The sequence below is a fragment of the Eucyclogobius newberryi genome, unplaced genomic scaffold, assembly GCF_026437365.1.
Source record: "Eucyclogobius newberryi isolate DKJ021-1_F unplaced genomic scaffold, fEucNew1.0.hap1 SCAF_7, whole genome shotgun sequence".
In the NCBI taxonomy this organism is placed as follows: domain Eukaryota; kingdom Metazoa; phylum Chordata; class Actinopteri; order Gobiiformes; family Gobiidae; genus Eucyclogobius; species Eucyclogobius newberryi.
Genome location: NW_027316389.1, coordinates 9,607,037 through 9,632,157, shown reverse-complemented (window position 1 = coordinate 9,632,157; position 25,121 = coordinate 9,607,037). Strand labels below are relative to the sequence as shown.

Below are 25,121 nucleotides of genomic sequence, written 5' to 3'. Positions count from 1 at the left end.
TTTAGAACAATGTACTTGGGCCTCACACAATAAATGAATATATTTGGAACATAATTTTGGCAGCAGGAAAAGAAGCCATCACAAAAAAAATGGATGATACAAATCCCCAACAATTAAGAACTGGATTGACATTATAACAGACATTAGACGTACGGAAAAAATATATACTTTCAGACTTAACTTGAAACTGGAAAAATTTGAAAAATCTTGGACGGGATGGAATGTTTATGCCATAGCCTCATTTTTGTTTTATCACATTCTGCCATTATTATTATTATTATCATTCTCAAAATGTTTATTATTATTATTTTTCATTGGTTTCGGTTAGGTGTCCCCCGTCATTATGTTTTGTGTACAATTAAATTGAAAAACTTGGGGGAGGAAATAAATTCTGATGATAAAAAAAATAATAAAATACTTTAGTTAAAAAGAGTTATATATTATATATATATATATATATATATATATATATATATATATATATATATATATATACCTCTTTTAAAATGTAAGATTAATCCATGTCACAACAACCGTTTTCTTCAATGCTTCGCATGTGGTCCACGTCTGAGTCAGAAAGGGTTTATTTGTACATTTGTTATACGTCTGTACTTAATCATATAATCATAACAGTATTTACATTTTTTGTATTATAAATTACCATTGACTAAATATTTTATTTTATAAAAGGATGTTCGACTCATTTTGCGCTTTCATCGAAACGCGCAGATGCAGCCGGTCCCTCACATGGTTGAACCGTCCCGTCATACCTCGCGTGTCCAACGGCTCACTTCACCGACTGTCTGCTCATTGAAAACCCTGCGAGGCGGACTCGAGTGAATTTAGGGGAAATACTTGAAAACCACTTGGCATTTCCAACTCTTCTCACTTCTAGGGCCCTGTGAAGGTCTGATCGTGCCGGAGGGTCGCGCATTGTTGGGTCGCTGGCAGGGTTAGGTCGGGGAGGCAGGGGGAAGTAATGATGGAGCTGGAGACGGCCAGTAACAGAGGCGAACTGGGAGCTGTGGGCGACTCTCTGCAGCCACAAACACCCAGCAGACACGAGAAGAGCCTGGGACTGCTCACCACCAAGTTTGTTACTCTGCTGCAGGAGGCCAAAGACGGAGTGCTCGATCTAAAAGCGGCAAGTAAACAGTCACCAGCCTTTGTTGTTAGCTAGCACATGTCATTTTGAGCCACCCGCTGCTGTGGTAGGGTTACATTCACTTTTGCTAGCATACCCATTAGCCTAGCCTGGTTGTGTGACAGGCATATTTAAATATATAACTCGAGCCTCTTTAGTATATATCATGGTTTTCTACTGCAGTGGTCTAGATGCGATGCTTATGCCTTGATTTAAATGGCCGTGAAGTTTGTAGTGGACCGACTTTGGCTGAACTTTTCAGACTTTGCCCCCTGCAGATTCAGAGTTTAAAAGTGGGTCATCTTTTGTCAGTCTTTTCTTCTGCATCTTCACACGTGAACAATTCTTCTCTAATCACACTGTGACGCTGGATCGATTTGCAGCCAGGCGTAAAACTTTAAACTTTAAAATATATTTGTATATTTGTAATGGACAACAACAACAACTACTGTATAAACTGTCATAACATATTTTAAGTCAATTGTCTCAATGGAGATCATTTTAAACCATTGGAGGCCACCAATGTATATATAATTTAATAAACAATTATTATTTATTTATTTTATTATTCACACTGATTCAAGAATCCCATGCATTGCAGAACATGGGAGAGCTCTAAGTTTGGACTGGGCGATATGGTGCAGAATTATCACTAATATTTCCTTCATGTGAATCAATCTCAATTAGTGATTAAAATTAAATAAAATGCCTTTTAATAATGATTTTATAGATTTTACAGACTTTTTAACTGTGCCATCTAATACAATAAATAGTCAAGTTTCTTCCTCCAAAGTCTCTATTCTAAACCACATGTATTGGCTGTGGACCTCTCAATTCAAATCGTCCAACCGCATCTTTGACGATCACTGAATCTCGAGTATTTGCCCAGCCATACTCTGAAACTGAAAGTACAAGATGTTTCTAGACAGTATATTCTCTTCTCCTGCAGAAGACATTTGATTATTGTGCAAACTCAAACTGCGATTTCAGTTTGATTGAAATATTCCATTGTGTAGCCCTTGTAAATCACATTATTTACCTTTTACTTGATGATATTTTTGTTGGTGCTTTTTCCATGCCTTTATAATCTGCACACTGACTACTCATTGGGGGTGTTTACTGAGGGTGATCACGATTATCAGCATCACACACATTGTCATCATCAATCATCAATTAGTCTGGTGAAAACTCAACATTTGGTGTTGTTGCATTTATTACAGAGTCTCACACCAATTTGAAGGGCATTCCTGTGTTTGAAGTATTCATTTTCTTTTCTCTTGTATATCAGGCAGCGGACACATTAGCAGTGCGGCAAAAGCGGCGCATTTACGATATCACTAATGTCCTTGAGGGAATTGGACTTATAGAAAAGAAGTCAAAGAACAGTATCCAGTGGAAGTAAGTGAACATTTGTGTGGATTTTCAGTTTACAGAACCGTTCTAAACCACCATGGTTCAATAAGTGGCCAGACTGTTGTTTATTGCAAGTTACATTATTACCTTGTTGTTTTACATTTTCTATCACATCTTACATATTTTCTGTGTTTTTTATGACTTGAGTTCAAACTGCCTTTAGTACTCCAATGATAATATATGCACAAAGAAGATCAGATAGAGGTAGAGATGTACTGTATGTGCTTGAATGTATATAATATTTTTTACAATATAACAAATACGACTAACTAATTATTGTGATTAATATGTCTTACATAATAGAGTAGCCCTACGACAGCCTCTGTGTTCAAGATGCTCTTGTGTACATGTTAACTGCAGTGTCCATCTAAATTATATCACAATATTAAATTTGCATATGATTTGTTATGGCCCAATCCTAGTCACAATCCTCATGTTTTTTTTTTTTTTTTTTTTTAACCATCATCATCATCATCATCATCATCATCATCATTCAAATCACCTGTTAAACCAGATAACTCTGTACTCCATTTGTTTGCTGACCTGAATCACTGTTATATCAACCTTAGGGGTGTCGGTCCTGGATGCAATACAAGAGAGATCGCGGATAAACTGATAGATCTTAAGGCTGAACTTGATGACCTTGCCCTCAGGGAACATGAGCTGGACCAGCAGAGAGTTTGGGTCCAACAGAGCATCAAGAATGTCACAGATGACTCAAATAACAGTCCATATCCTTTGCATTTTTGGGGTTATTTGTGATAATCCATCCTGTCTTGTTCACCACGTTCAGTTTTGTCAAATACAAGTGGATCAGTATTTTATAACGGGTGTAGCTGAAGCTACAACTAAACCAAACCTACATTGTTTAATTGTGTTTGCAATTCATTTTCATGACCATTATCCTTAATGCGCATATACTATGGCTTATGTAAAACATGAAGATCTCTGTGGCGTATTCAAAGGTAATTCATGCCATTCCATTACAATTTTAGTTATTTACTTGCATGTCTAAAAAAAACCTCATCTATTTGTTGCAGGTGACACACTTCTTGCGATCCGTGCTCCTATCGGTACACAACTAGAGGTACCCATCCCTGAAACTGTAAGTGGTTATCATTACAGACTGTATATGTTGTCCAGGGTAGACATGTGTTGTGACTGTCGATCTGTGTCTGTGTTTAGGTGGTCAATGGGCAAAGGAAATACCAGATTCGTCTGAAGAGTTCATCTGGGCCTATAGAAGTCTTGTTGGTTAATAAGGACCCTTCCAGTGCGTCCCCTGTTGTTTTGCCTGTTCCTCCTCCTGACGATGTTCTTCAGAGCCTTCCAGCCCCTACCTCACAGGTCAGTGTTTCATCATCATTGAAGGTGCACAATGTAACTTTTCTGATTTGCCATGCTTCACACTGGCCGGCCGCTGCATCGTGAGTTTGAATCTGTCAGTTTGCCGCATGTCCCGCCCAGTCTCTCATCCCAGTTTTACGCTACACTGTCCTGTCAAATAAATCCTACAGGCCAAAGACATTTTTATTTCTGTGAGCAGGCGCCATGGAGACCAGCAGGCCACTGACCCTCCACCAGAAATGTTGCATAATGCACTTTTTTTTTTAAATGAATAAATTGATAATATTCTTGGCCTTAAACTCTACTTTGTCACAAGCAGATTTCCAAAACCGGCGTCACTCCTTCAACAAAATCCAGTTTCACTCCACCATCTGCAGTTACTGCAGCCAACCTCCCAACCAAAACAGCAGGTGCACTAAAGTCTTTCAGTCATCATGTCAGTTTTATGTAAAGAATACAAAATTTTTGTGACTGAAACATATATTTTACAATTAGAACCAACAACAACCACTCCCCTCACCTCAGCAACGGAGACACCCACAGTGGGTCAACAACTTCAGTCGTCTGCGTCTTTGGACACCTCAGCATCATCTGCCACTCCAGTCTTTGAGCCCATTAAGTCAGATCCTTCTGAACGTGAGTTATTTTTTCCCCAAACTCTCCTTTTATTGGTGCTGCACATGAAGTCATCGCTGCTTTGTCTTTGTTTTCGTAATTGTGATTTTCTTTGTAGTGTTGGACTTTCCCAAAGAGCTGTCTGAGATGTTTGATCCCACTAAAGGTGAGAGTACAATAGTCAATTTATACATACATAACAAATGTGTAACAAATGATCTGTTATTGGGTGTAATTGAATGTACTACATTATTCAGCTCTAACATTACTCGTGTTTTCATGTTTTATAGAGATTATGGGGGGCGATTTGTTGGAAGACCTAATGTCCTCTGAAGGTAAATGGATATATTTTTATATAGTCTAGTATTCAGCCATATTACATCATCCTTTTGTCTTGCATTTCTGAACCCTCTAATGTCTTTGACCACCAGTGTTCTCGCCACTCCTCCGTCTGTCCCCACCCCCGAGTGACCATGACTACATTTATAACCTGGATGAAACGGAAGGCCTTTGTGATCTGTTCGATGTCCCAATATTAAACCTCTGACCCCAAAGATCGTTCTGAGAAGAAAAACTTCTTCAAACACGCTTTTTTACCCTGCTTTTCTACAGCTCTTATGGACAGTGAGTTCAAAGAGGTGCGTAAAAGACATTGTTGCTCTGACCAGCAGCACTCAAGCCCACCTCCCTCGGACTAAATATTGCCTGAGTTGTGTAGAAGTAAAGAATCTCACACGGATTAAATTCAAACAAATGATAATCTATTTTTGGATTATGTATATATTTCTGTTCTGTTTTATGCGTGCTTGAGTGAATGTCTGGGTGTTTTTACATGTTCCAGAAGTTTCCTATCAGGTCAATAATAAAATGGTGAGCACAGCTTTTCAGTGGCAGCTGCTCTTGCATGGCATGAATAAGTTCAAACACAGGTGTAAAGTATGCACTGTCCTTTTGTACATAGAAAAATATATATTTTGTTAAACTAACACAATATCATTGTGTAGTAACCATCTGAATTTGTATAAAAGTTATTATATAAATAGTTTGGCAGCAGTATAAAATAAAATTTAACAAATACTGCGTATCTTTGAACAAGTGATTTTAAAGCTTTTGGGATGTCTTGAGTCAAGCTTGTCACTGCGACTGCAGTGTGTGATGTAAGTGATGCTGAGGAACTAAACAGAAATGCAAAATGCATGACAAAGGACCAAAAACGCTGCAGGGGTTTATGCGAATATTTTATACTTAAACATATTTGCAGATCACGTCAGTTTTATTGCATAATTGTTTTAAAATGTTAAACAGACTGAAGCTGTTCATAACCTTTTTTGTTTTTTTCTCTCTGTTGTTTATCAGAGAAAAATGCTTTCATCTTGATAATGTATGGGCAGAAATATTGTGTATGTAAAACATTTATTTTCACTGATTCATTGATCACGGTCACCAAGTCTAAATCACTTTTTATATAGTGCATCTTTGTATATTTGGCACAGATCCTTCTGTTTTTGTAAATGTACCATCTGTTTGTGTTTTTGTATGATGCAGCCCATCCCCTTTTCTGTAACCAGCTCCGTATAGGACCGATGTGCAACAATTCATGACTGCAGCATTATTAACTTCAAAATGTTGCCATAATTCATCTTCCTACACTGTCTTTCATGTTTTGTGTTTAAGTGTTATGCCATGCTTTTGTTAAAGTTGCAGCTTGTATATATTAGCATTTATTTTTGTATACTTATTACTTGCTTGATATGACAGGGTTGAGGGTAAACTTCAGTTCCCTTTTATCAATGCATCTGGATTATTTGATGCATTTAACATCTCTGTGTATGGACTGGACATTATTGTCCCACATGGACAGTATGTCAGAGGTGAACTGTGGTTCAGAAATGGGGACTCAAGCCAGGCTCAAAACCAAGCTAAAGATGTGAGAATGAAAATAAAACATTTTGTGGGGAAAAAGTTTGTCTTAGATCTCTTACAGAAAAAACTTTGGATTGCTTTTGGTTTAAGGTGGGACAATGTCCTTCAGTTGTTTTCCTGAAAGAAATAAGACGAATAACAATACTAATACTACGAACTTTCCATTATATTCCAATGTACCGCTACAGTGTGCACTTATTAATTACCTATTGAGTATTATAGGGCTATTAAATAGAAACCTACTTGGAGAAATGTTTGAGCCCATGTACTCATTTAACCATTGGACGATTGAGGCAGTAGAGGGCGGCTGTGTCTTCTGAATAAGAGTTTGTTCCCTCAGGGCTCATTTCCTAAAAAGCGCCTACAAAATAAAGTAGTCCAGTTTCATTAGACTATCTAATGGCCTCGGCCTATCAAATATTATTCTTATGTTTGTTTTTTTATTCAGCTCTAATGTTTCAAGAGTTAATACAATGTATTACTTTGAAATGTTTCACTTTAGTGAGTTGCGTTAGTGTCACAACCGGAAGTAGTCGCGTTCAACTCGACTCTTGATAGCGGACATTTGGCGAATAACTTCACCCAACCCGGAACTTTTTAAGGTGGCTAAAAAGTCCTAAAACTTTACGAAGATTTCTGTGATGGATTTTTGAACATTTGTAATGGTATCGCAAGTAAAGAGACGTATGTAAAGTAACGTTAGTTTAGAGAAAACCAGCGCAGATGTGTGCGGTGGCTCCCGCAGGACAGTAGCCTCGACTTAACTTCTTGTTCCAGGTAAGACCCACATTAGACCATGGACCATGGGGCTCGGGACAAAACTATACTAATTACTAACTAATTCACTGATGTGAATTATAGATGTAAGTCATCTGCTCAGATACATTCATATTCGAACTTTCTGGATACATTTTTATTGTCCTTATTTGTCGCTTTCATGTTGTTTTGTTTTGTCCGTTTTAATTTGGACGCTTATCTTGTGCAAATCATTCATTAGGCCAAGGTGTTTAGATGGTCGCCTAAAGTAGTTAGACTATGATGTCAGGTCAGAAATTCCTGGCAGCTGACCCTCCCACTCCCGTGTCTGTGTGGAGCTGTGTGGAGCTGTGAGAGGCGCTCTGTGGGGCCTGAGGGTCAGACCAGAGAGCCCTGGCCCGGGGCCAGGGCTCGGGACCAGTGAGCCCTGGTCCCGGGGCCAGGGCTCGGGACCAGTGAGCCCTGGCCCCGGGACCAGCCTGGCCCCGGGACCAGTGAGCCCTGGCCCCGGGACCAGTGAGCCCTGGCTGCTGATCGGGTAGATTTAAGCTTAGGTAAAATGGCTCAATTTGTTCACTGAAGAATTCTTGCTAATGACAGCTGCTTGTTTGGATTATTTCATGTGTATGGACATAAACTCAAATGCATGCATATTTATTACAGATAAGGCTCTTACTAAAATATTAGCTTTAATCAAACGAAGGAAGGGGACAGTCTTTTATAACACATTAAAGTTCCTGTGCAAACATTAGGCCTGGTTGTGATTTGTTCAATATACAGCCTAGACTTGCATAATTGTCTATTGTCACTGAACAAATTTGATTTTAGCCTCACATATTGCAGCACAGCGTTGCATTGACCTAGGCTGATTGACTTTTAAACTCCAAAGTGCAATAAAATCATCAGTGTAACAATCAGAGTTTGTTTGTCAGTGCCACTAAATGAGCAAACAAACAGTCAAATAACAAGTTTATAACACACATATATATTCCCTGTTTTACACCGATGTTCAGGCATACTTTGAGAGTTGATTCAAAGTTTGTATAATTGTTGGGTTCATCCATTTCTAAATACGTCTACTTGTGAATATTTGGCAAGATACGCGGCACATATTACTGTTCCACAAGGCTTGTCCTGACATGAGCACACGGCCCTGTCATCCACAGAAACCCTGAAATATGACTGGGATCTCCTGAAGAAGATCTGTTCAGTATTGCTATAAACTGCTTTCATAGGTGGATACATGAAAGATGAGGGTCAACTATTGTTTCAAATTTTCAGTGTGAGATATTAGCGTGTACAGTGTTAGTTTATAAAAGAAGATCATGCTCATTCTGATTATTGTCCTAATTGAGCAAGTTTAGGCTGTTAGGTTGGGTACTACTTATGTGTTTATAGCCACTATTTATGATTGCAGTTCATGTTTTTTAACAATATTGTAGATTTTGAAAAAGGGCTTATTACAGAAGGGTAACATTAAACAAATAGGAGCTGATATAATTGTTGGAAATACAAGGTTAAATCAAGAGACTAAAGAACAATACATCCCCGGGGAGTGACGGGTTCACCTCAGAGTGGTATAAAGCTTCAAAACACACTTGTCTCTTTACTTTTAACAACTTTAAACTGGCCCCTTTAAAAACAACTCCGAGTCCTCCTAGTTTTAGAACTTTAATACATAGAAGAAGGGATTGACCAACTCTATTGTGCCTCATATAGACCCATTTTTGTTCTGAATGTAATAATTAGTTTAGATGCTGAAAAAGCTTGTTGAAAAGTGTTGAACAAATCTCATTGACGACTAGATCATAAAAAATATTGGGGCTCTTTACAATGGTTCAACATCAATAATTAAAATTACTGGTCACCTGACAAACCCACTGACTCTGGAAAGAGACAGGGCTGTGCTTGGTCCCCCCTCCTGTTTGCTTTCACTTGGAACCATTGGCCCAATAAATTAGACAATCAAAAACAGTTCATGGTGTTGGACATAGAATTGCCTGCTACGCAGATGATGTTCTATTATATGTTCTATTATATTTGACCACAACAGAAATTCCCATTCCTAATGTGATGCATTTTCTATAAAATATTGGTCCAATGTCCGGTTTCAAATTAGATGTACAAAAAAACAGAACTTCTCTCTTACTGGCAACCCCCATTTGACCTTTAGAAAAACTTATCCAGACCTTGGGAAAATTAATCTTATCCCATACTTAAGTTTAAGTCACAGGATTGAAACTATAAAAATGCCAAGATTTCTCTCTCTATTCCAGACGCTTCCAATTTCCATCCCCAACCGGCGGTTTGATGATTGGAATAAAACCTTGTCTGAAAACCTTATTTCAGCTCATATCAGAGAGTGTTACCCACAATATGAAGCTCAATGGAAAAATAATGAGTGTAATGTTGTGCCGGCGGTTCCAATACAGGGTTCCTTACTGCCAGATTACAAACGGTTGAGTCATCTGGAAGTGGAAAATCCCAAGGTAAAATCTTACGACCTGGAAAGAGCATACGAAATAGAAAGTTTTACACCTAACGGCACAGATCTGAGATTTAAGGTCTGGATTACAAAAGGTACTAAGGTCTTCTACCAGGTTGTAAAAGAAAATAAAATTTAAAAAAAGCTTTGATATATTGAAAACAATTCTTTGACTTGAAAAAGCAGGCCTTTTATAGATATTCACAAATAAGGAGTGATTATAATCCTCTGACTGAAATATTTATCAGGCCTATAAATCAGAGCTTTCCAGGGGTTTAATATCTAAATTATGTAACTGCATTAATAATCTGGACAACTGGGAAAGAGAAGGTAACCTTGTTTTGACCGACAGAGAGGGAAAGTGTACGTGTGTACATACCAGTGGAGGACCATAAAATCACATGTTTGGAGGGACTTTCTTTTGAAAAACCCTTCTAGTGTTGTAATAACACAATGCCAAAGTGCTCATTATTCACAAGGAAATGATAACTGCTGGAGAAACTGCAGCCGCCAGGCGGCAAACCACTATCACGTGTTTTGGGACTGTCCTATCGCTCAAACCTTCTGGACTGAAATTAACAAAGCACTGCAGACTGTTTTTGCCATTGCCATCCCACTAGATTTTAGGACTATGTATTTAGGCCTCAGAACTACTGCCATAGACACAATAAACGGATACCTTTGGGCTTTTGGCTGCAGGAAAGAAGCCACACCAACAACCAAAGACTCGACTGCCTATTAATGGTGCCATAACATGCTTTTTTTCACGTTTCGTAGTCTATCCTAAGTGTATAATTGATAATAATAAGGGTTGTGCAACACCCTTAACATAATAGTTAAGAAATATCACCCAGACCTTGGACCCCCTCACCAACCCGGAAATGCAGACGGCTTGGTTTGATATTCGCCCCCACCCTTGCGAAGAGTAATCTGGCTCCCCCGCCCAACCCGTGACGTAGTCTCAGAGCGCGCGTCTTATGTCTTATGTCCATCGCGCTCTTATTTCCTGGTTTTTCGGTATCTGATAGAACTTCTCTCCGTTTATTTTCACGGTTGCTGCATCAACTGCCACATAAACCTTCACCATTGTGATAATGAGTGCGATATCATTAATGAAGTTTTGGGCCTCTTTGAGCCGTGTTTCGTCGTAAATCGAAGCAGAAAAACTCCGGAATGGGCTTGTAGGGAGACAGCAGCGCGGAGCCGGGGGGAAGGGGGCGGGAGGCGGCAGGCGGGAGGTGGGAGGGGAGGGGGGTGGAGAGGGGGGAGGGTGAGGGGAGGGGGGATGATGACGCATGCTTGCCCTTATGACGCGGTCTTGCCCCATCGCCCGTCAGTTTGGAGATTGGAGGAAAGGAGATAGTCTGTAATATAGCTAAAAACTGCGGGAATCAATCAAGAAAACACTCTGGGTACATATATGAAGCACAAATAGCAATGTAAGAAGGTTAAAAGCTCTGAAAAGTCGATTTTGCATGTTATGGGACCGTTTAAGAGATATTAGACAAATGGCAAAACTGACATTGTCGTAATTTGAACATGGACAAATGTGACAGACTTTGGTCTAAATGAGACTTATGTGTAGAACATTTCATGCCTCAGCTTTTCTGTGTGACATCTGCAACATACTGCATATCCCAATAGAATCAAAATTGCAATTTGAATGGTCACAAAGATTGCAAACAAAATATCTTCTTCGTCTTTTTATTGGAGCTGTTCCAATCGTGCTTTTTTCAGTTCCGTTGTCAATATTGACTTTGGTTTGAAGTATCTTCTGATATCAAGCAAATAAAAGTTCAAACATTATGAGACATTCTGGGCCAACATCAAATAGTTCTGTTACATAGCCTACAATTAAAAGCTAAAAAAAGATATCGACTGAACCAATACCCGGTCCATCAGAAAGTTCTGGAGAGGAGCCATATCTGGGCGTCCCTACTTATTATAAAAACCTGCTAATGCTTTAGGTTTGACTTCTCCAAACATGTGATTATTTTACTAAGTAGTTCCTATTTAGTCTTCTCTGAGATGTTAATTCTCCTGGATGTGTGAGATATATTGCCAAAATTGTTCAGACCTACTGTACACTGAGAAGGAAGTAAGTGTGACGTATATAGCTTGGAGCAGGAACGATTTGGGGAAACTGAAGTAAAACCAAAATAAAACCGTTCAACACTCTCAATGTTGCCCTGCGCAGTATCAGCTGTAAAAGAGGAACCAACATTCATGAAACAACTCTGACATGTGTTCTGGAAAATGAAGTCAATTAAATCACTTTGTTTGTTTTTATTTTATAGTAACTGGTGGAGTCGATAGGTGCCAAAATGCCTCAACAGAAGGACATAGTCAAAATTGCCATCCAGATGCCTGGGGCTTATCCTCAACTCATACAACTGGACCAGGTAAATGACCATTGTCTTCTAACGTAATGCTCACCATAATTACTGATGATATATGGGTCTGGCTTTTGTGACATGGAGAAATCTATTATTGATAACATTCATAATTATATGTTCACTTTTTTAAGGAATTAAGTACAGCATCAACAGCATTAGTACAGCATCATAACAGCCGTTCTTTGATTTTACATTGAACCCATTTTATTCCAGTTGTAGACTTGTTTTTGGTTCTGCTCTAGTCCTGTTTAGTCTTGATCTAGTCCAGGTTTAGTTTCTGTTAGTCCTGGTTTGATCCAAATTTTAATGGTGCAAATGTGCAAGTGTGAGTGCCCCCTCAGAGATGCGTGAAAAGTGCATTGAATTGAAGAAATCAATCAAAGGGAGTCACAGGTTAATCTACCGCCCATTTCCATGCTGTAGCGACAATATGCGGATAATCAAGTTATTTAATCAATACTACTTTCATACAAAAATAAAGAAATACAGTTATTTAACAGTGAGATGAGCAAGTCAAATCTCAAACACTACATTTCTTTAAAATGACCAACATCCACTGAACAAAAACATGAACGCAGCACTTTTGTATTTACTCCCGTTTTTTATGAGGTGAATTCAAAGATATAACTTGTATGTTATGTAATGTATATTTTTGCTGAATAAAAACTCAAATATTGTTCTCAAATATGTCCAAATCTATTAGTGAGGACACTTGCTTTGCCACAGGTGTTGCGTATCAAGCTGATCAGACATTATGAATATTGCACAGGTGTGCCTTAGGCTGGCCACAATAACAAGACACTCTAAAATGTAAAGTTAATCATAGAGCACAATGCCGCGGATGTGCAACTTTTGAGGTATGCTGACTGGAGGAATGTCCACCAAATGTTCTACTGCAGAGAAATTGGTCTTTAGTGTGGGTCTTTGAGTTCAGCTCCTGAAAACGGATCAAAAACAAAACTGCTGCGTTTATAATTCTGTTCAGTGTAGTTATAGTACTACTAATTTTTATTTTATGAAATATACAGAATATATAGCCTTTCAGTAGTCTGTAAATGCAGTGTTATCATAATGTTACAGTATGGGAAATGTCTTTAAGACAAGCTAAGCCTTTTATTTGTCCACACAATGGGGAAATTTCAGTGTTGCAACACAAGTAGTTACAGAAGTAAAAGAACAGATAAATTATAGAAAGCTTTAAAAAAAAAAAAAAACACTCTTAATAGAAAAGCTCTTATTTTGTGGTTTATTTTCAGCAATTCTAGGTAGACAAATGTTTTAGGAAGGAGAATATTTCACGGTTTGGGCGTCTTGATTCATCCACACTGATAGGATGCCACTGACTCTGCCACAAACAACAGTCATTAGAGGGTTTGACCGCAGCCTGACCACTAATCGCAGGATAGTAACTCGCCAGACGTGGACCTGGACTTGCTTATTTTGTTAAAACATCACATGACATTTGCACTTAGAGGAGCCTTTCAGGAAATAATGGTTTAGGTGATTTTTGGTGGTGATATGTAATTGGAAAAACAGATCTTTACTTTCTTGTTGGATTAAACAAATGGTCAACTGCACTATTTTTTGAGTTGAAAACATTTTACCTGTTATAGAAGATATGCATACATTCTTCTTAAGATTAGTTATACTATCCAATATATATCTATAAACTGTCAATATGTTTTTTGATTTTTGTAGGTGAAGCGAAATCTAAATTATGTTAACCATTACTATATTGTATAACCAACTATATTCATTTTAGACTGTATTACACTTGGGTTAACTCCTTATACGCACAACACATAGTCTATTGTTCCATTTGAGACACTCACTGCTCCTTTTGAGACATTCTCTGATAAGGACGGACACCTTCCCGGAACAGCTGCAAACATCAAGGCCACAGTCGTGCGAAAGAGCTCATGGAAGAATACTAGAAGGATGTGTCAACCGTCATATTCCACCTAATATCTGAACGTTATAAATATACAGCAGAGCAGGGAATTCGGCGCGATTCTGGAACGCCCGTGTAAGTCGCCCTCACATTCGCCTAGTGACAGATTTGGTAAGCGCTCTGCTATCTGTATTAGTCTTGTACATGGGAGGGATTGAACATCTGATTGATTTTAACTTTCTGATTCATGCCTTTTCTTTCATAAACGAGCACGCCAACATAGGAGAAAACATGGTTTTAACAGTTTTGTCACATTCTGCTTAACCTAATCGCTCTTGCTCACATAAATAGATGAAGAATGTGTAACGTTGTAACCTATTCATTAGTCTGTTGTTTTTTCTGTGTAGAAAAAGCCTCTGTCTGCTGTCATAAAGGAAGTTTCTGATGGGTAAGTCAGACTACGTTCAGTCTCATCATTATCTGAGATGTCTTTTTGCATAGATCTTCTTTCTTTGTTTAGATGGAATCTCCCAGGTCCAGACAACTACGCTTTGCAATATGCAGATGGAGTGCAAACCTATATTACCGAATCAGTAAGTTGTACTGTGCAATATGTTTTAGAAAAAGCTAACACAAGAAGCAGAGAACAGCTGGAAAAACACTCAGGGTGTCGAGTGACTTTTCCACTGTTTAGAATGGCATATGATGCAGTTCTTTTTCAATTGTTAGGTTTTCTAAGGTCTTAACTTTTAACTGATCCACAATGGTAACAAAATGTTTTCTAAATCCCTGATAGTAGCATGTCCCTTATATTTGCTTCAAAATGACTGTAAAATGTTAATATTGAAGTTCTTATTTGATCAGTCTAATTAAACACAATATTTACTATTTGAGTGAATACCATTGTTCAAGTGGCATATTCCCACCCCTGCTTTAAACTTTGCACAGTGCTGTACTGTGCTGTATTTAAAAATATACATCTTGACAGTGTGTATTTTCACCACTACATCCGGTCTCTGTGCTGAATTTTCACCTCAACATTTTGTGGTCGGACTGAAAATGAAAGGTACTTTATTTAGAGGACTTCATTTTCATTACATCTCTGTGTTTGTGTTGCAGAATCGCCTGGACATCAAGAACGGCTGCATTCTGCGTCTGACCAAAGCCCCGGTCAGTCTGCGTCCTTCCTCATTTCTCCACTGCGTTTCCTAATTATATCCCATACATTTCAAACTCAATTTCAATACAAAGAAAAAGACTTGATGCCAATTTTGATATGACCAGGAGAATAAAAACATTGTTTTTATAAAGTAATTTAACATACATTTTTCAACCAAAGAATTATTGTTTCTCAACCGTGTGGTCTTATTGTAGTTCTGATAAAGATCTAAACCTAAAATATTCACATTATTAATTTAAAGATCCACCATTTGACCCATTTATGTTAATTTTGTCAGTATCAATATTTCTTCAAATTAGTATCTAGTTTTGATTCTATTTTTAGTTTCATTAGTATCTGGGTGTCTGTATTTAAAGCCCAAGCTTATGTTTGTCTGCACTGTGGCCTTGCACAACATTTACCTTGATTTCAATGTTAGAAAATTGATTTTCATTTGGTCACTCATAAATACATTCATTAGAGCACAATTCTTACACAAAGTACCGTAAATCAATCAGCTTTACAAAAAAAAAGATGAATTCAAATCGTAATACAAACTGATAAAAACATACATATCGTTATAAAATGTACTTTTATAAGAGTGCAGATAAAATCCTTCCAGTCAATGGTAAAGCTAAACAGATCTGTTTTTATGATTGATGATTTGATATGATTTGATATGATTTTATTTCACATCTTAAAAACTTGAAAACTGAAGTGTAAGTTAATAAATGGACCCACTAATGGAACACAATAAATAATACACAGTGTACCTCTATGTATGTTTTCTATTAAGTCCATTTATCCATAGTCTAATATCTGATCATATTATACCTATTATTACCTTTTCCTCTTTATCTTCTTTCGATGTTTGATGTATTCTTCTTGTATGTTTATATATGTGTTTTTAATCTATTTACCGAATCATTTTTTGTTTATGACCTGATGTTTATGTCATTTTGATTTGCCTCATATTAAAAACTTGCAGTTAATTCATCTGATAGAAGATTTTAGAAAGAGTTGCGTATGTAGATAAAATTACAACATTGCCTTGGCCCGAGGTGAACAGCAAAGAAAACCGCACCAGCTCATTTCTGCTCGATACCCGCATTATGTGTACGGTCCCCATTCTCCATTGTTTTACACAGAAAGCGTTGTGTGATTACAGGGTCGTTGTGCAGAAGACCTGTTCAAAGGCATCCAGAGCTCCGATTCAGGCGTGCGTTGTGATTCGCTGAAGGAGCTGGCCACCGTTTCCACAGACGTGACGTTTGCACAGGAGTTCATAAGCAGAGACGGACACCTACTGCTGGTTAAGATCGTGGAGGACTCCCACGAGTAAGACTTTATATTACGTGCTTTCCGTGTCAGGTTAAGTCTGAAACGTGTTGGCTCTGTAGTCCTTTGCTGTCAGAGTGTATAACAAACACTGCTAGCCCTGAACACGTGCAATACTGATTGACTTAACCATGTGCAAAACCGTCATACTCATGTGCAATACTGACTTAACCATATGCAATACCGTCATACTCATGTGCAATACTGACTTAACCATGTGCAATACGTCATACTCTGTGCAATACTGACTTAACCATGTGCAATACCGTCATATTCATGTGCAATTACTGTCATACTCTCAAGCAATTAAGGCCATATTCATGTGCATATAACTGATGTAAATAAGAGTGTTTACTTACCATTAGTATTAGTCTTATGCTAGCTATTTTTACTTATTTTATTTTGTTTTTATCTTTTTATTGTATTTTATTTACTTATTTCCCTCCATTCCCTATTAAGATATGAGTGAGAGTTTTTTTGTTTTGTTTATAAGAGTTTTTCTATTAAGAGTGTTGTTGTTTTTTTTTAACTTCCTGTAAGTTATCTGTCCTTTTCCCCTGTATCTACTGCGTTGTAACACCGACATTTCTCCATGTGTGGACAATAAAGGATTATCTTATCTTATCTTCATTGTGTTTGTTGTACTGTCCAGGAGTGCCGTTATCATGAAACACACACTAACTGGCTTCATGGAACTGATGGATCATGGCATCGTTTCTTGGGAAAACCTCTCGACTATCTTCATCAAAAAGGTGCCATATTTACAGTTTAATTTTATTTTGTTTGCTTCGTCCTCTTCTGTTCTCATTCATTCGCTCGTTTCAGATTGCTAGCTTTGTCAATGGGAAGTCCTCCGATGCGTCCATCCAGCAGGTTTCTCTGGACATTCTGGAGAGCATGGTCCTGAGCAGCCATAACTTATTTCAGCAGGTTAAAAATGAAGTGACCATGGAGCGGCTAATAGCTCACCTTCAAGTGTAAGTACATAAAGATTAAAGATTAAATGATTAAAAAAAATGAAACCCTAGTAGCCAAGTCCACACAGTATGTCCTAAGTGAAATATATTTAATTTAGCGTGTATATGCCATTATATGTATTTAGCTTGCATTTATTCAATTATTTGTTTCACTGCAAAAATAAATTAGAAATAAACTCGCCTCTTCATTCAGTCTTCATCAATTTCTTCAACCTGACTAAAAGTGTACTCAAAGATCTTCGAACAAATGTTTTTCTTGTCGATCTGAGCTCCGACCCTTCTCCAGAGAAGTTACATAGTTCAACTTTGATTTCTTTGGTGTTTTAGATGAAACTATAAATAGATATTGTCCCACCCATCATCATTTTAGTAGATAATAGCCTATAAACTTTAAACAATTATAGGAATTTGGCATTAAAACTTACATTTGACCTATTTCAGGACAAACCAGCAGATCCAAACCAAAGCTATGGCTCTGCTCATGGCTTTACTGCAGACGGCTGGAGACTCAGACAGACAGGTATGACTGCACTGATCCCTTTGTAAGCACTCATTTTTCCTCTTTTCTGTTTTGCTGACACGGATTCCTGCTCATAAATGCCTTTTTTTCCCTTTTAATTTTCTCAAACGTTAAAACTATTGGATTCATTAAGCCGTTTAGAACAATTGTCCGTGTTGTTATAGGAGAAAATCCCCCACGATTTATTGATTTTAAACCGGGATAATTCACTTGTCTGTGCGTCTGTTCTATAAACACTGGGGCTGTTGTTGTTGTGGTCTATCACTGCTGCGCTCTTATTGTTGGATTATTGGACAGAAAACAGTTCCCTCATTCATTACCGGCCTCTCGGTCTTTGTCACTACGGATTACACACTTCCTCATAGTTACAGTCGATCAACAATTACGCCCTTCTTAGCGGCCTGACCCAATGATACTCGAATGGTGTGTGGTTTGAGTACACAAGGCAGTTTAACTCTTATCTCACCTCCCTGTCCGTCTGCTGACCGTAGCGCCACCTCATGTTAAAAGTCGGCCATTGCACTTCAAAACCTGTGCTCTTTTCCCAGGACATGTTCGAGTTTCTGAATAAGAAGAATCTGCGGCAGTATATCTATAAGGTGAATTCATCTTTTTCCCTGAATTGTCTGAACTGAACGGTGTCATTTTAAAACTTTTTTTGTTGTTTTGTTTTTTCCAGAACATTATACATAGTTCAGGTTCGGTTCAGGATGAGATGGCGCACTACCTCTATGTGCTCCAATCGGTGACATTAAATCATTTAGAGCCCCGAATGAGGACACCGTTGGACAGCTACAACCAGGTAAACGAGATGATAACCCTTTTATTTCCTTTTGGCTCATGTTCATAAAGTTATTCGGGTTTTACTTTTTATCGATCAGGACCAAAGAGACATCCTGCATCGCTTAAGACAGGCCGCGTTCGAGGCGGAACCCGAAAACAATCTGAACCATGAAAGGCGGCGCTCTCTGTGCGCAAAGGAGTTCAAGAAATTGGGGTTTTCTGTGAGTTTGAATACATTTTTTGACTTTTAAATGCAATTATAAATGCTTAATGGCATTTTCTAACCCTTCCAACCATTAGAATAATAGTAATCCTGGGCAAGACTTGGTCCGAACACCTCCTGGGCTGTTGGCGCTGGACACTATGTTTTATTTTGCAACACGGTATCCGGATGCATACAGCAGGGTGAGCAAGACATGTTTGTTGACTAATTTATATGTCTAAATTGTTACCGATGATGCTTAACATTTCTTTATGATGTGTTTCTCTCAGTTTGTGTTGGAAAACAGCAGTAGAGAAGACAAACACGAGTGTCCCTTTGCCAGGAGCAGCATCCAGCTCACGTTGATTCTGTGTGAAATCCTTCGAATTGGAGAACATCGTATGTGCAGAGCTTTGGTTATAACGCCGGCACATATAAGATGGGGCAGTTTGAACTCATCTTGTCAAATCTATTTCTCTGTCAAAAGCCTCGGAGACGGGATCAAGTTACCACCCGATTTTCTTCAGTCAGGACCAGCTTTTGGAGGAGCTCTTCTGTGTTTGCATCCAGCTTCTCAACAAGACGTGGAAGGAGATGAGAGCCACACAAGAGGACTTTGATAAGGTACAATGTTCAAAACACATTTGCCATCAACCCATTTACACATCATTTTTTTATCGAGCAACGTTCAAATAAAAAAAAGTATTTCAAATTATTACTGTTGTTTTATTTTGGCACCTGGTATTTATTTCAGACAAAATATTTCATACGAATGTTCGGAAAAATGACCAATTTATTATACATGACAAGACAAACTAAATGGACAAAAGAACCAAGATCTGTTCCACACTAGTAAAAAGACATTGGGTCACAAAGGGGTCTGTTGAATTTGTATTTTCAGTTCATTCTCATGCAAACTGCCCCTGACATGGCTCTTTACGCAGAGCAGACGGTGTCGCTGAACAACATGGTGACCTTACACACACATTGTTGTATTTAAAGCAGGTCCAGCTTTGGGCAGACGGGCATTGTTGAGGTGAAATATTGAAAACCCAGTCCTCATAAAAGGCAGAATGACTCCGCTTTTGTCCTGGGTCACATTTCCCCCATCGTCTAACTTCCACAAAGCACTCTCTTGGTAGTTATAAAACTTGGCCACCCTTTGGCCTTTCAGGGCAGGCTAGTGTCCCGTGCACCATGACGGCAGAGCAAGCTTTTGTTTAGCACCCTCGGCCCCCTGCCTCGGTTGCTCTGAGGCAAGGACAAAGAGGCATTAGGTGGACAAAGAGAAGCATGGTAGGCGGCAAAAACAGAGAGACAAGGAAGCGCAAGAGACAAAGCCCTGGAGCCATCAGTTGAAATTACAAATCAACACACGAGATGTAAACTAAGGGAAAGGCCAGAAAACCTGAAATAGAAAGCACTGAATAGATCAAATGTATGTAAAAGGCTGAAAAAAGTTCTATAAAGATTTATAAAAAATAGTTTTTAGTTTTTGGCAGTATCTTTTATGCTCTGAGTTTGGGCGGTCTGTTCTAACGGTCAATCTTCACATAAGTCAGTGTGTCCATGTGCTGCAGGGTTTAGAGCCACGCCTCCTATTGGCCTGAGCATCTGACAGAGGGGCAATAACTGTCTGTTTACAAAACAGCCACAGGACTGCACCTCTGCTGTCATGTAAGTGACAGGGCCGTTCACTTTCACTGAGCCACTGACTATTTTAGAGCATCATTTGGACCTAGAACTCCTAATACTGAAAATTGGGAGAATTTAAAGAAGAAAACATGGAGGTAAGCTGGCATCTTCAGCTCTAACAATTATGTTAAGGTTTTTTTTATTTGGCAATTTAGGACCATTTCTATCTTTGAACGGAAACTAGATTCATGCTTCTTTGCATTATTATATTGAATGACGTGTAGTTGCTTGGTACATACACAATAATCATTTAATGGTATAAGTTTACTGTTACTATTCCAATAAGAGACATTCCAAGTAATACCCTTTATTGCTTTAGTGGATTCAAACTAAACTTAACTTATGCCCTGTTGATTGTGTTTGTATAAATGTGAATATTCTGGTGAATATCTGTCACACTTCTCTACAAACGAGTCAATTCCCTTCAATTGTTCACGATCTGTCTGAGTGTGAACAGGAATGATCTAGGTCAGCAGAGTGAATGCAATCGAGGCAGTGCCAGTCTCTGCTGAACAGTATTGATTCATTAGACCTGGGATAAACAGAAACTACATGACTGGGACGTGTCATTCAAACTTTTGCATTTGATGTGGTTTTGATGAGCCAGCACACCTTTTAATAAGGCTTGGAACATTAATCAAAATATTAGTTTTGGTTATGATGGCAGAATATTTCAAATTTGACAGTAAAAATCACTACTTTTGGTTATTTGGGCCAATGTAGCAGGACGCATGGCCCCTGTGCCATAGTTTGGACAGCCCTGCAGCTATGCACCATAGATTTAAATTTAATTGAAACTACAGCCTCAAAGTTGAAGCAATGGATCTGATAAAAACATGTTTCCAGTTACATTCTAGTGAAGTGTAACTAATGCAGAAATTGTACAGCTGAATTAAAGAAGTCTTGGTCAAGAATGATCCTATTTGACTTGTAAATGTGTTCATGTAAATGGTGTTGTTTATGTGTAAATAGGTCCACTGCTCAACTAATGACTGCAGGGACTGAAGAACTGTTCTCTTGCTTGGGAAGGGACAGGAGGTGTTGTTTAAGAACAGCTTTCTCTTAATTTCATAAAGATGTTTTAGAGTTCGTCTTAATTTGACATTTAAATACCTTTTTTTTTTTTTTAATTTTGATTTAGATTCGATTAGGTCTTGTTCTTTGCTGCGCTCATTACAGTGTAAATATTAAAGTCTGAACTACATTACTTTTGATCCTTTCTTTCAAATTGATGTAAACACTACTAGTGCTGGTGATGAGGGTGGCATCCTTCAACATGACATGTGCATAAATTTGAGAATAAACTGTGTCCCCGTCTCAATTTCTTAGATTCAACCCGTTCCAGTTCATAAACGTAGCCTGCGATCAAGAAAAATTCAGTTGGCAAACAATATCTGCTCTTTATATTTGATGATTTGAATAAAAGGCTGACCCTCTTTGTGCCCGCAGGTGATGCAGGTGGTGAAGGAGCAGATCACCCGGACACTGTCCAGTAAACCCACGTCACTGGAGCTCTTCAAAAACAAAGTGAACGCTCTGAACTACAGTGAGATCCTCAAACTACGACAAACCGAGCGCTTGCACCAGGAGGAAACGCTGGCTCCACCTGTGCTGTGAGTGCGCCTGGAAACACCAGCTATTATGAATGGATTACCTAATAATAAACTGATTATATATCTGTTTTAGTGAGCTTAAGGAGCGTCTGAAGCCTGAATTGTTGGACTTGATTCGTCAGCAGAGACTAAACCGGCTGTGTCAGGGAACCATGTTCAGAAAGATCAGCAACAGGCGGAGACAAGGTGGACCTCAACAGCACAGATGGAAAAAATAATAATATAATGTGCATTTGCCTAACCTGTCAATTGGATTCTTGACAGACAAACTATGGTACTGCCGCTTATCACCCAATCACAAAATGCTTCACTACGGTGACGTGGAGGAGGACACCGACATGCCACCAATCGAAACACTACAAAAGAAAAGTACGCTCCTATTCCATTTGTTTTTTAAAGTTAAATTAATATAGATTTCATTGTTCAATTTCCTTTTGAAAGTAGCGATTTCGGTGCATCGTGTTAATTATGATCAAATAATCTACTTACTATACCTATAACTGTTTTGTTTGTTGCACAGTTCCCGTGGCAGATATCAAGACTTTGCTGACAGGAAAAGACTGCCCTCATATGAAAGAAAACAAAGGAAAACAGTCCAAGGTTAGTAAAAAAAAACATTTGACTCTCTTATTACAGAAATGCTGTTTTAGATATACTGTACATATTTATTTTTATTTGTTTTTTTATTGTCGTTCAGGAAGTATTGGACCTGGCCTTTAGCATCACCTATGACGTGGAGGACAGCCTCAACTTTATTGCCCCCTCTAGAACTGATGTGAGTTTGATTATTTGTTATTTTTATTTCATTTAAAGTGATTATTACAACCATTTCAGTGTGGTCTAAATGCTGGTGCAATCCGGGTGTGTCCCATAATGAAAGGTTTCAGAATGTCATCTGGACTGATAAAATGTATAGTATCTAGTCCCGATGTCTTTTATGTTCTTAAATAAGTTGAAATGCATGTTATGTGGTTACTCTCTCATTATAACATACTTCCTATTACCATCAATACATTTGTTTTTGTACATAGTCTGCAGTTTGCATCCAGTTTTCTTTTTCTTTTACTATTTATTGATTTTGAAACACACAGCAACAAAAATTACATAATACAAAATGACCTATTTAAAGATTTAGGGAAGAAAATTAAATAATGAGAGGAAAAAAAAATATTTATACATACATGGATGTACAAATTTAAGTTCACTTATGCACACACACACACACACACTCATACATTTTCTCTTATGCTTATATTAGAATAATAAATAATACCAATAAATAAAACAAAGAATAATAAGAAGAAAAAAATAATAATAAGAAGAAAATAAGAAAAATAAGAGAAAAAAAAGGGGGGGGGGTAGGGCTGAGTAGGACATTGCGAATTCAAAATATGTAAAGGATAAGGGTTAGCAGATAGTGAACATAGGTTGCATCTAATGGAAAAAGGGGTTAAAGCATCTTATGGCAAGAAGTATGAGTCCCATCTTGTCCATTGCTTGTTGAATTGGTCCATTTTCAAGTTGAGTCTGGCGGTTATTTTTTCCACGTTGCGTATGTCAGTTATGATGTCCGTCCAGTCCTTAACCGTCGGGGCAGCTTGGGTCATCCACTTTTTTGTTATTGCCTTCTTCCCCGGCGGCCAAAAGTATGTCCCATAGATATCCATTTTTCATTTGCCCTCGCCTGTTTCAGTTCTGCCTGTGGACAGACGGCCTGAGCGTTCTCCTTGGCCGTGAAATGAGCAGCGAATCCATGCGCAGCGAGCTGGAGATCCTCCTGTCCATGGAGATCAAGCTGCGGCTCTTGGATCTGGAAAACGTTCAGATTCCTGAAAGTGCACCGGCCGTCCCCAAACCGCCCAGCAACTACAACTTCTGCTACGACTTCAGCCAAACTGAACAATAATATCGTCAGCGACTATACAGAATGTGTGAAAAGAAAACGTGAGCCAGGTTCTGTTCATTCCCGCACTTAAATATGCAATCCAAGACACTTTATTAGGAGTATTCTGCTCAGGGCGGTGGACACGGCGCTGTTTTAAACTCCAAAAGGTACAAAAGAGCACACCAAACTCTACCACTATCATCGCTCTATTAAGTCACAGTAATAATTCAGAACTATAAGATCTGAACGTGCACAAACTAGTGTAGTATAGTAAGTAAAGGGCGCAGCACAGGTACTACACGCATGCAAGGACGGGATATCGTGCATAAACAGAGGGTTCAACAACAAAAGACTGGTGTTGAATATTGCTTTCAACAAGAACACAAATAGGTTTACAAATACATCTTTTATATTTGTTTTTTATTATCTTAAAATATAGAATTTGGTACTTTTTATGAATTCCAACTTTTAAAAACTGTCCGCAAATTTGATCCAAGTGTTTTTCTTGCATTTTAATACAGACTGATACATTTATAGACGTAACATTTGTATTCATTGTTTTATGATGGTACCTATCTTGAGTTAATGAAAATGTGTTTTGTGACTTGTTAAAATACAATCAAAAGAGCTTCTTCATTGTCCCAAATCATGAAGATTTTGTTTCCAGATACGTAAACCTTGTGTTGCTGAGCATTGCCTTTACATCCTCTATACACAAATAAACAATGGTTTAATTTAACAAATGGAAAGGTGCCTATGGGTTTTTGTTAGTTAAAAGATAACACTACATGAACAATAGTCATTATTCTTGGTTGATTATTTGGAAGCCGGTGTTTGACAGTGAGCAATAAGAGGCATAAGTCTGCATACACAAGTTAATTGGCATGTTTTAATTACATTATTTATCAACTTGCATTAAACAATTACAAGAAAAATATTCAGACAGGTCTATTAAGAATTAAATATATATTATAGTATA

At 38.2% G+C, this 25,121-nt stretch overlaps 3 protein-coding genes across 4 annotated transcripts in view; all 3 read left to right on the top strand.

Moving 5' to 3' along the window:
• The window catches only part of steep1 (STING1 ER exit protein 1), a 189,763-nt gene that overhangs the window by 131,406 nt on the left and 33,236 nt on the right, over positions 1-25,121 (top strand). The window lies entirely within an intron of this gene.
• Positions 752-5,279, top strand: e2f4 (E2F transcription factor 4). Its single transcript, XM_072435287.1, has 11 exons — positions 752-1,148; positions 2,437-2,542; positions 3,127-3,288; positions 3,479-3,522; positions 3,598-3,662; positions 3,743-3,904; positions 4,224-4,314; positions 4,400-4,540; positions 4,638-4,685; positions 4,810-4,854; positions 4,951-5,279. Exons 1-11 carry the CDS (start codon positions 980-982, stop codon positions 5,064-5,066), a joined length of 1,149 nt encoding a protein of 382 aa, XP_072291388.1. The 5' UTR covers positions 752-979; the 3' UTR covers positions 5,067-5,279.
• elmo3 (engulfment and cell motility 3) lies at positions 6,989-24,903 on the top strand. 2 transcript variants are annotated; one of them, XM_072434913.1, is made up of 21 exons: positions 6,989-7,219; positions 11,981-12,085; positions 14,378-14,418; positions 14,491-14,563; positions 15,090-15,140; positions 16,298-16,467; positions 17,120-17,219; positions 17,293-17,444; positions 17,886-17,964; positions 18,513-18,563; positions 18,644-18,766; positions 18,846-18,968; positions 19,048-19,152; positions 19,240-19,348; positions 19,437-19,573; positions 22,094-22,257; positions 22,331-22,443; positions 22,522-22,626; positions 22,778-22,857; positions 22,955-23,032; positions 23,951-24,902. In XM_072434913.1, the coding sequence occupies exons 2-21, from the start codon at positions 12,008-12,010 to the stop codon at positions 24,161-24,163; spliced, it is 2,145 nt and encodes a 714-aa protein (XP_072291014.1). In that variant the 5' UTR covers positions 6,989-7,219; positions 11,981-12,007; the 3' UTR covers positions 24,164-24,902. The 2 variants fall into 2 exon arrangements, with proteins under 2 accessions (XP_072291014.1, XP_072291015.1); XM_072434914.1 differs by lacking the exons at positions 6,989-7,219; positions 11,981-12,085; positions 14,378-14,418; ... (10 more) ...; positions 19,240-19,348; positions 19,437-19,573 and adding an exon at positions 20,611-20,739 and having other exon boundaries at positions 23,951-24,903.